Here is a 12029-nt window from a genome sequence, read left to right on the forward strand (position 1 = left end):
AACATAAATGCATTATTGGTGTGCCGGCAACATTAAGCATTTAGGCCTTTGTTTCCATTAGCAGGTAAACGCTTGTGGTTTATAACTGTCACACATTTGCATCGAAAAGGGTAAACAACATAATAAACGCATATGGCTTTGAAAGGTCCTCTTACAACTAATCTTGTTTTAAAAGTGTTAATTGTATGGAAATTGAAATCAAATTGTGTACTTCCACCTAAAACAGAACATTACATTAAAAGAAAAAAAATAAAATAAACATGAATGTAAACGAGTTTTTATGTTTTATAAGTTGGTCAACCTTACCTTAAAGCCAGAACAGAGGTAGAAATTATAAAACCCCTCCACAACAGACAAACTTTACAAAGATCTAACAAGGTACAGCCTGGTTCATGCACAAAGTTAAGTTAAACTTTGTGCATGTATATATTCCGTACTGGGAATATATATATGCACACCTAATTTCCGTCGTTGGCATACTACTTGTTACAGGAAGTAACAAGTAGTATCAAGGTTTTCCCCAACTTGCTAAGCCTGGTGGTTGAACGCTACAGGGCAGTCATTCATCCAGTGGTCTGTCGTGTTTTTGAGTTAAAAAAATTTTTTAAAGTTGGCAGAAAATTTGAAAATATCATTAGATAATTATGTACTTAGATTGGAAGATTAATACCTGAACACCAACTATAAAGACTTAAAAATTGCAAGCATTTAAAACAACAACAAAAAAAGACTTAAAGCCTGTTTTTCTACCTTCTCTGGAGTTGCTCATGTGTGAAAAAGTAAGTGCATCCCAAACACATTGGATGTACACAAACGATATTAAACTGTAAAATTTCAATGGGGTGTGCTTTATTTTTTTATCACAGCCGTATAAAAGTCAAGCTAAAGCATAGTTAGCTCGTTAAGCGAACTTGCATGGCGTTGTGGCTGACAGCGGAAAGCCTTTAGCATTCATATCAACTGCATTTTTGCCTCCTCTGGAAACTGTTGTCCCTAGTATCACCATTATGTCGTTCATAGTTATTACTTTGTCCTCCCACACCAAAAAACTGAATTAATTACAGGGGGGGGGGGGGCTCTTGAGATGGTGTCAAAAGTATTCAGGAAATCACTGACTTCAATACAAATGAAAAAAAGTTGACGAGGTGGGGAAAAAAAGCAAATCGTGACGGTCAGGAAATAACTGAACAACAGCGCTGGTCCAAGCAGAGCTGAAGCTTTTCTTACCCTCAGCACGGATCCAAAGAAGCCTTAGAAAATCACCCACATTTTATGAAGTGTTTCATTTTACTTGTGAAGGAGTCAGCCCATGTGTGGCGTCTCCCTTGCACATGCTCTTTATTAGTTTTTAGTGCAAGCCTTTTCCCTTTTTTTATTGGCTTTGTTTTTGCGTGCTGCTACATCTGAAGCGTCGTTGCTTCAAGTCTTTATGGTGGCATTTAGATACCAGCACACCTGCTTAGTTTCAGGTGCCTTGGGGAAATAAGTTGCTGTGTCTGCACAGCACGACAGTGTGCCTGGGATGTGTCAAGTCCAACCTGCTCTGCCATATGGTCCGATATCATGCGAACAGGCACAAAATAAAAAGAACGAATGCGGATAAAATGATGGAGAAATGGAGAGTCGTAAGAGTAAAATGAGGCAGGTGTCGAGGGAATAGAAAGTAATGAGGTGCACTGGCTCCCTGAGACTTCGATTAAAAAGCTCAGTGAATGCGCTATTAGCCGCATCCAAAACAGTGAAAGTATCATTTTTACAATTTCAGACACGCTTCAGAATAATAACAACAACAAAAAAAGATGTGTCAATGTTTAATCTCTACTCATCTTTCGCTCCCTCTCAGCTCCCTCTCCAGTTTCATCCATCCAACTCACCGACGTAACAAGGCACAGCTTGTCGTTGGCATGGCAACAGCCCGACCGACCAAATGGGGTCATCCTGGAGTACGAGGTCAAGTTCTACGAAAAGGTGAGCGGCCCCATAGGTTAACGCGGCCCGGACAGCTGCGTGAATATCAATACGTAGGGACGCTGTTTGTGTTTCACTCCTGGTGTGGATGGACTTTGCTGTCAGACATTTGAAAGAGACTGTTTTTTTTTTTTTGTTTTTTTTTTTGTCTCGTCTAATCAGGATCAGAGGGAGAGGTCATACCGCATAATGAGAACCTTCCTACGGAGTGTGGATGTGGCGGGCCTCAACCCGCTCACTGTGTACGTGTTTCACGTTCGCGCTCGCACAGCTGCGGGATACGGCGAGTACAGCGCTCCGTTTGAGTTCTCCACCAATTCAGGTGCTAATCCTGGAATGCGCTGTAGCTTGGGACAACATGTTTAATCAGTAGTGTTGATTTTACAAAACGTTTATCCCTTTCTGTTAGATCCCTTTCCACTGATCGGAGAAGGTGTGAACTCTGCCTTCCTGCTGCTGTCTGTCAGTGGGGTGGGAGTCTTACTGTTCATATCGGTGGCTGTCTTCATCATAAGTCGCAGGTATAGAAGCACACAAGGTCACACTTCAGTCAAAACAGTTGTATTTGTCCTTTTTATGTTACTTAGACTAGTTACAATTAGTGTCTTACTATTTTATGTTAGTCTAAGTGTGATTCAGGGGGACATTCTAGAAGAGTAACAGAGGAGTCCTATTTATGAAGCAAATTTCCATTATCTAAAAACACTTTACTTTGGCAAGACATCATTGTTAGCAGGGTTTAATGCACCATCTGGAAAGGTCTGGAAAAAACATGGATTTGATTGATATACCGTTAAACTGAAACTCTTTCCTTTTTTTCTTTCCTTTCCTCCTCTCCTTCCTTCCTTCCTTCCTTCTTTGCTTTCTAAATCTGCCCGCTGTTGTTCCAACTGTTCTTTCTGTTTATGTTCTGGCTCAAAAAGCTCCTCCTCCTCCTATTCCCCCTGAAAAAAAATATAAAAAATGTTTCTACTCTTTAACAATCAATAAATGTAACCTTCTTTTAGGATTAGACTGTTGGAACAGCTAATCACTGCAGATTACCAAGAGAATACACCCAACAGGATCAATGCACGCAATTACATGCTGAAACACAGACAATATTCCACTGAGAAAGTAAACAAGGGTATGACACAAAGGCAACAAGGTGCAGCAGCAAAAACTGTTCGTGCTGGTCGGAAATGTTTTAACTTAAGTTGGCAAAGATAGTTTAAATTTACTTAGAACGCCCTCATTTAAACAGGACTACACATAAAAGTTTAATAAGTATTGATTTCTGTAAGCATCTCTGGAGTCAACATGTTTTTTCTTTTATAACCAATACGCAGCAACACACACACACACACACACACACACACACACAAGTCTCCGGGTTCTCCGTCAACAGTGAGATTAAATAACGTGTGTTACCTGCAGGTTTTTTTTTTTAAAGGGGATTAGAGTGGAGACAGTGATTATCCCTTTTGTCCCAGGCTTGCTGTTAACGTGTTCAGCTGCGCGGTTTATATGTTAGCCAACGTGCGCGCGCACAAACGCGCTCCGGCGTCCACGACCAAAGTCACTGACACACACACTCACACCTGTTCAGAAGAAAAGGTGGTTTTGACAGTTTCTTTGTTTAATAGAAAACACCTTTTTATCTGTCGCTACCTGAGGCGTCGCCCCTCCTCCCTCTGTGCCTGAAATGCTTTCATCTGGTGCTTCCCTGCAGGCCGTCGCTCTCTCCTCTCATTGTTGTCGCATTCTGCTTGCTGCAAATCCTTAAAAGAAAAACTCAACTTAAGAGCAGCTCTGAGAAATGACAAAAATATTAAAAACAAATGTAGGACACGTTTGCTTTTGTCAGGCGACGTCGCTCCAATGCTCATACGAGACTCTTGGGAATTAATCAAACTTTTAGTGTTTGTTGCTGCTCTTTGTGTGAAGAATGCCTTGTTTTTGACTCTTCAGGAGGAGCAAGTACAGCAAAACCAAGCAGGATGCGGAAGAGGAGAAACATCTGAACCCCGGTACTGAACACGCACACAAGAAGCCAATACAGTGCTTTGTAAAAATATTCATGCTCCTTCAATGTTTTCTTGATAAGTCTCTTTACAACCACCTATTGCTGTGGGGAATGTCTCCACCAGCTTTGCATTTCTGTAGAGTGAATGTTTCCTCCATTCTTTCTTTTGAACCGGCTCACATTGAACGGAGAGCATCTGGGAGCATCATTTTTCAAGTCTTGACACCAATTCCAAATTGGATTTAGGTCAGGGCTTTGACTAGATTATTTCCTTTGACCTGAACATTTCTGCTGTAGCTCTGACTGTAAACTATAACTGGTTTGTTGCCCTGTTGGATTGTAAAACTCCACTCAAGATTCGAATCATTTGGAGCCTCTAACATTTCCTACAATGTCCCTATATGTATCTCCAGGTGTTTTTAGCTCTGGGTTTCATGATGCGGTAGTGTGGCCATGGCAACAAGCAGGCTATTTATCCCTCATATAGCAATTTTTGACCACATTGTACAATTTAAAAAACATTTTTTAGGAGTTTCACAACTTTTATCAAGTTTTCAATTTTGCTAAAACAATTCTAAAACATTATATCCATTTACCTGCTCTCCATACTTATGGAGTACTTTCTTTTTATCTACCACATAAAATCAGAACAAACGCACTAAAGTGTGCGGTTGTAACCGGAGAAAATTGTACAAAGTTTTACAGCTCTCCCTTCTCTTTATTATCGCTCAGATTCTCTTTTGTTGTGCACACTTTCCTAAACACTCTTACATAACATGCAGTTATACAACTCGTTTTTCTCGCCCTCCTCTTCATTCAACCATCTCCTCCCTCGTTTCTTGTCCACTTCCGCCTCCCTTCCATGGAAGGAGTCAAAATCTATGTGGACCCGTTTACGTATGAGGACCCGGATCAGGCCATCCATGAGTTTGCCAAGGAAATAGATGTTAGCAATATTCATATCGAGAGGGTTATTGGCATAGGTAAGTCTCGCTTTGGCGCACAAGCACACACAAACCCACACACACATGCTGGCTTGGCACTGACATTGGTGTTTGCTGTGCACATGTAGGAGAGTTTGGGGAGGTGTGCAGCGGTCGGCTGCGTTCGCAGGGGAAGAGGGAGATCTATGTGGCCATCAAGAGCCTGAAGGCAGGATACTCGGACAAACAGAGGAGGGACTTCCTGTCCGAGGCGTCCATCATGGGTCAATTTGACCACCCGAACATCATCAGACTGGAAGGTGTCATCACGAGGTGTAAGTGGTGCTATTGTTCTGGTTTTGTATGAAAATGTGAAGCACAGTTTAACTGGAATATTTCAAACTTTTTTCCCCTCATTAGGCAAGCCTCTGATGATAATTACGGAATATATGGAAAATGGATCTCTGGATGCCTTTTTACGTGTATGTTGATCTGTTTTCTTCTATAAAATGAATATAAGCATAGTTTTAAATGGTTGATGAAGTATCTTCATGCGCCGTGAGTTAATCAGACCCCATTTTTCCTGTGATATTAATGGTTCAGAAACACGACGGCCAGTTCACAGTGATCCAGCTGGTTGGTATGCTGCGCGGCATCGCCTCGGGGATGAAGTACCTGTCAGACATGAGCTACGTTCACAGAGACCTGGCGGCTCGAAACATCCTGGTCAACAGCAACCTGGTGTGTAAGGTGTCCGACTTCGGCCTGAGCCGAGTTCTGGAGGACGACCCCGAGGCCGCCTACACCACGAGGGTAAGACTTGCGAAGTGCCTTGCAAAAGTATTCACAACCCCTTTTCCGTTTTTCTACGTTGCAATCACAAACAGCTGATGTCCTACATTAATTTTAATTTGTGATTTCAATGTGATAAACCAACACAAAGTGGTGCAGATAGAAATTATTACAAGGTTTTCAAACATTTTCACCTAAATATGAAACTGTGTCTTCTGTCTTCTGGAAGGCCTTATTCAGGTTTACATATTCACATTATGATGCCACGACCATTTTTCACCATAGTATTGCTCTATTCAGGGGGATGTAAAAGTGAAATAAAGCAAATGGTTGCACTAGATTTTTTTCTATCTATTTTTTTGCGTTAAGACTATTTCTAATTAAAAATTATGGATGCAGCAAATTCTTTTCCCTCATCTTTGCAATTATGCATAACTCCTTGGTCTATCACTTAGGTTTACAATCTTTAAAGTCCAAAGACACACTTTTATCCTTTATAGAGATTTAAAAAAAAATTTAAGTCACAGAAGTTACACAACCTTTTAAAAGAAAGACATCCTCTCATTTCTTGTGTATATCTACTGTATTTTCTGCAGTAATTTTGAAAGAATCAACATTTAATTTTTATTATTGGATTTTAAGACATGCCATATATCTTGTCATCATATGCAACTGCTTTTTTTTTACATCATTTTCTGCAAATGTGAAATTCTCCTTTTGCAAAGCATTTTTGTTTTCTATTTTATTTTAACAAATGCAAAATGTGCTTGTAATTGTTACATTTACTTTTAAATATTTGTTGTTTTTTTATCATCTCAACCATAGTTCTGAAGAGTCATTATGAAAGGTTCAATGATCCACTTAGGTTGCAGACCCCTGGTCTATTACATAAAATCATAAAACATACTATCAAGTTTGTGGTTTTTGGCTTAAATGATAAAATGTAAAAAGGTTTTAAGGGGAAGGAGTACTTTTGAAAAGCTCTTTTGAAATTGATGACAAACCAGTTTCATATCCTCCATTGTTTATTGAGTAAATATTTACTGGCTGTTTTATCACATTTTCACTCACAAAATCGCACGTACTCCAATGCTGCCAAAGCTGTCTGACTAACTGAAACACCTACTTTGGCAAAAATTGCCAAATGCATGGACATCTGTGCAAGAATTAAATTAATTCGTTTGAAAAGCCCTTCTTCTCCTCTAGTGAGATGAAATGAGCAAGTGAGTCATACTGAATAAATTAGAAAACAAAGGTATTCAATCATTCAGTGAATCAATTACGCTGCTATTTTAGGAGGCAACTGGGTCCTATCTGTCCCCCGGAGGGAAGATCCCCATCAGATGGACGGCTCCAGAGGCTATCAGCTACAGGAAGTTCACCACGGCCAGTGACGTGTGGAGTTACGGGATAGTCATGTGGGAGGTGGTTTCATATGGAGAGAGGCCATACTGGGACATGAACAACCAGGATGTGAGTAAACGAAGTAGCAAGATAACAAATTGGCTTTCCTTGCAGCACTGACTTACGTTTACCATGTTTCAACTTCACTCTTGTCCTCACATAAAGGTTTATATGATGTGTTTTGATAGCACATGTGGACTCGACCTCGTGCAAAAAACAATTAACCCATATTTGAGGTTAGAGGAATGTACAAATATAGCGCTGGTTTGGGGAAAGAAACAGCCCATCAGTTCCCGCTTTTCAGCAACTGTTAATTGCTCCTTCGTTGGGCACTTGAGGATTAATGTTGAAATGAACAATTTTCTAAACATGATTTAAGTCCTGTGACTTTGTATGGCAGTCCAATTAAACTTTTACCTCTCCTCGCTCACCAAAAGGGATTTAGCCTGAGCCAATTTAAATAGCAAAATAAATTAAACAGATGCTGCTTTTTTAGCATATTGGAGGGCTAAATAAGTTGCACCCTATCCACTGCATTCTAGCCGCTGTCTTTGAACGCCGCACTTATGTAGAAATTACTTTCAAATTGTCTCCAAACACCGCTGAGGCCAAGTTTGGATTGCTTTTGTGCACCAATCTAATTATTCTTAGGATATTTATGAAAGCTGTAAAGTGTTTTCTTATATATATATATATATATGTATATATATATATATATATATATACATATATATATATATTTTTTTTTTTTTTCATTCTGCAGCCAAGCTGCAACTAAATTTAAATTTAGATGTGATGTAGTCTAGTATTTTTTTTATTCTCCTAAGTGTGTACCGTCACGTTTTCAGCTTAGAAAAGAGAAAGTCAATCTAGTTGGTGAAGAAAAATCTTAAGTGGTTTTATATAAATCATATTCACACTTTTTAGTCTGCTGTTGTCTTTTGGGATTATTTTTTTATTCCCTTCACACTTGTCTTAAGTGAGTCTGCGGCAGAGGTACTCATTATATCGACTTGTCATGCCTCATCAGACTCCGATCTGAGAACTTGAGCACACTGTCTGAAATCACACCCTGGGAAGCCACAGAGGAGTTTGTTTGGCTCATTGTTCACCACTAAAGCAGATATAATGATCACTGCCTTTATGGGGAAAAGCCCTGAGGCTTGCACCAGAGTATACATTTGTCTTACTAGCAGAGGGAACTAAATCACCTTTTTAAAAATTTTTTATTTTATTTTAAGCTTTTGTCTTAATAGTTTTGCATTTAGTTTTATTTTGGATTCTTATTGAATTTACTTATGTTACTTTTTTTTTAAATTTTATCTTAGTTTCTGTTTTTTTGTTTTTTTTTTCGTATTTGATCGTTTCTTTATTTTTAGTATTTATATTATGTATTTTATTTTGTGGTAAAGTATTTTTTAAATTTCTTTTGTTAGTTGATGTTATAACAAACATTAGTAAAAGATTTTCTGGGTGTGGTATTGTCATGACTGACCCGGTAGGTCAACAATAGTTACATCCATCCATCCATCCATCCATCCATTTTCTAATCACCCTTCGTCCCTAATGGGGTCGGGAGGGTTGCTGGTTCCTCTCCAGCTGCGTTCCGGGCGAGAGGCGGGGTTCACCCTGGACAGGTTGCCAGTCTGTCGCAGAACAATAGTTACAAGACACATACATATCACTAAATTTGAAATGTACTGCAATTCATGGGAATCTATTATGTGTTTGTGCTCTAATAGTAGTGATTCTTACCCCAGAATGTGTAGCCTGTGCTACTCACTTTAATCTGCTATATTTTGTGACATTTCTCTCAAGTATTCAGGTGGTAGTTAAAGGTCAAAGCAACCTGCAATTTGTGCAATTAGTTTATCATTCAAACCAAAGATGAACATATTGAACATGCTGAACGTCTGCATGTTTTGATTGCCATTTGGCAGGTCTTTGCATAACATTTAGCCCAAAGCGCAGCTGCATCAAACTGCTGCTGGCATCTCTTCCAAAAGTACTCATGTTTGTTCAATAATTTAAAGATGGCTTAAGTTAAAAAAAATTATCGGACAGGCGTAAGAGTTCAAAAATCATCCTTGATCTCTGCCCTTTTATAAAGGTGATTAAAGCGATAGAAGAAGGATACAGGCTGCCTGCTCCCATGGATTGCCCTGTGGTGCTCCATCAACTCATGCTGGACTGTTGGGAGAGAGAGCGAGGAGACAGGCCCTCCTTCAGCCAGATCCTCAACATGTTGGATAAACTTATACGGAACCCTGGCACCCTGCGGCGCACAGGAGGGGACAGGTACATAGTGCGTGTGAATACACACAGATAAAAACAAGCATGTGCGCCAAGGCAAATACTTGCACAGCTATGCATGAACTCCCATATCCAATTTATCACTATTGCAAGTAACGGTCTCCCGCAAAATAAGAATAACTCTATTTTCCTACAGACCTCCGGGGACCATGCTGGAGTCCAGAGTGGGATCAGAGGTGTGTGTGTCTGTTGTTCCAGAGGTGTGTGTGCCACAGTGGTCGATGTATGATTGGCTGCAGTCCATTGGGTTGGAGAGATACAGAGACGTCCTTGCAGCTGCAGGATACTCCAGCCTTGAAAGCCTCCTGGCTCTCACACACCAGTGAGTGCAGCTTATTTTAAATGTGCTTTTACTGCATTACACAGAGATATAGTGTTGATGCTGATTCTGCTACATAACCAAAATGACCTGATGCAGCTTGTAGGAACAGTCTCCTGCTAAAGCATTTTACGACTTGAACTATGAGCACATTGTGTCATGTTACAAGCATATCTTTGATGTGTTGTGGCTTAATGTAATCGATCAACAAAAAAGTAAAAGCAAAAATATATGTTTTTAAAATGATTACAAGCGTGGCATGCTCTTGCATTCTGACTGTATGTTTGGTGTCATCGTACGTCTGAAAGCTCTGCCTGTCTTCTCATGAAACTCAATCAGATTTCCTGATTCTGCTGAAGAAAAGCATCACCATAGCATGATGCTGTCACCACAATGTGTCATGCTGGTGGCATCATCATGCTATATCACAGAATGTTTTGCACTTTGGCCAGAAAGTTCAATTTCAACTGGAGTACCTCTTGCTGATGGTTTCTGAGTGCTTTGAGGCAAAATACCTACCAGACATCTGAACCATATGTGTGTTTGTTTCTCCACAGGGAGATGGACAGACTTGGAATAATCACACCGTCACATCAGGACATACTAATTGCAAGTGTACAGCAGGAAATGTTGTCCCAAATGCAACACATGCAACACTCTATGGTCCCGGTCTGAACTGGTGAGCAGTTACAAACCTGTTTTTTGAGAAGAATTTTATTTACCTCATCTGTGCACTTTAGAGGAACTGTTCACCAGTGAAAGTACAAGAAGTGAAGGCAAATAAGAAGAAAACTATAACGAGGAGCACTTTTGTGAACTTCCATCCTGTGGAGCTTTCTACAAACCCTGAACTGGACGTGGGCACAGACAGCACTGAGCTTCTTAGAGCTCAGTCTGATGCCTCATCCAGTTTTTCTAGCTCTGATTTCGCCTCTTTTCTTTTTTTTTTTTGCCTTATCTGTTTGGTGAAGGCTGACATGTGCATAAGCAGAATGGCTTCCAAGTTTGTTTTGGGTTTTGTTTTTGCGCTTCACTTGAATTAAATGTATTTCTTTTTGTTTGTTTGTTTGTTTTATCTGATGAATGTGTGTGTGTGTGTGTGTGTGTGTGTGTGTACACTGTGTAGCATGAAACCATTCAACATGAACTCTCCTTGTTAAGATGTGTCGGCTGTCTTCATGTAATCTTAATATGCAAAGTTTAAGAGATAGCGGGAGGACTCAGACAGAATGTATCACTTTGAGCTCTTACTGATTTCACACCAGTGGATTGTTCTAATCAAAATCTGATTTAATTGTTTTTTTTTTATCTTTTTTTTTTTTTCAGATTGAACAAACTATTGCTTTTGTTGATTTAGACCGTTAGATTAGAATGTCATTCATCTGTGTCCATATATACACACACTCTTTGATGCTGAGGATTAGCTACTTGAAGCATTTTGTTTATTTATGGTCCTTTTTTTATCAAGTTTGTACATTGTAAAATAGAAACGCTGAGGAGATGTAATGAGTGCCATATTGCGTTGCAATAAATGCCAAACTCATTGGTGTATGTCATGCTCAATTGTCTTTGAACAGCAGTGCAGAACAACAACAACAAAAAAAGCCTTTACATAAATTAATCTTTTATCACAAAAGCCGATCCTCAACCTGAAAAGTTTTAGAACGATTGGATTTATTGGGTCAAGTACGTTTAATTTGTGCAGGAAAAAATACCACATAGGGAATTAACTGTTTACCAAAAACCCTGGTGGAACAACTGGTGGTACTCCAAGGTTGATGCTTTTAATGACTTCAATCATTTTTTGGCGATGATCTTTTCCTGTGGCAATCAGCATGAGGGATCTTCAACCATTCTTCTTGACAAATTCATCCAGAATCGTGGATCTTTTCTGATTCTGTCTTTTGTTTAGATAAGGCATATGTTCGGTAAAGTTCGGGCTTGGGAACTGAGATAGTAAGGGAATAAGGTGGACCTTAAGTATGAACTTTGTATTTAATACATTTTAAAAAGCATTCAATATGAACTGTTTATCTTTGTTAGCAGTATCAGTGATTGTGCCACAAGTAATTTTGCAGAGTAAAAAGGGATTTCTTTTTTCCCACTCCACAAATAAACTCAAAATAAAAGATGAATTTATAAATATATATAGATATATGTGTGTGTGTGTGTGTGTGTGTGAGAGAGTGTGCTGCAGCCATAAAAGATCCATTTATTTTAAGGCTTTTTACACATTGTCACTTTGTCTGGTGTAATGACACACAGAGTTGGGTTGGTGTTTGAGAACAAACACAAAGAGAAAAGA

At 39.4% G+C, this 12029-nt stretch overlaps 1 protein-coding gene across 1 annotated transcript in view; it reads left to right on the forward strand.

The window, feature by feature from the left end:
• Positions 1-11275, forward strand: part of LOC122841344 (ephrin type-A receptor 4-A-like) — a 31344-nt gene extending 20069 nt beyond the window's left edge. The window contains exons 8-19 of the mRNA XM_044134600.1: positions 1844-1968; positions 2131-2290; positions 2378-2489; positions 3919-3977; positions 4843-4956; positions 5046-5231; positions 5317-5378; positions 5500-5709; positions 6985-7161; positions 9203-9390; positions 9542-9727; positions 10282-11275. Of these exons, the coding sequence (XP_043990535.1) occupies positions 1844-1968; positions 2131-2290; positions 2378-2489; positions 3919-3977; positions 4843-4956; positions 5046-5231; positions 5317-5378; positions 5500-5709; positions 6985-7161; positions 9203-9390; positions 9542-9727; positions 10282-10399 (1697 nt within the window). The 3' untranslated portion in view covers positions 10400-11275. The remainder of the gene's footprint in view (positions 1-1843; positions 1969-2130; positions 2291-2377; positions 2490-3918; positions 3978-4842; positions 4957-5045; positions 5232-5316; positions 5379-5499; positions 5710-6984; positions 7162-9202; positions 9391-9541; positions 9728-10281) is intronic.
• Positions 11276-12029: the final 754 nt, after the last annotated feature.

Source organism: Gambusia affinis, linkage group LG12 (genome assembly GCF_019740435.1).
Source record: "Gambusia affinis linkage group LG12, SWU_Gaff_1.0, whole genome shotgun sequence".
NCBI classification, from domain to species: domain Eukaryota; kingdom Metazoa; phylum Chordata; class Actinopteri; order Cyprinodontiformes; family Poeciliidae; genus Gambusia; species Gambusia affinis.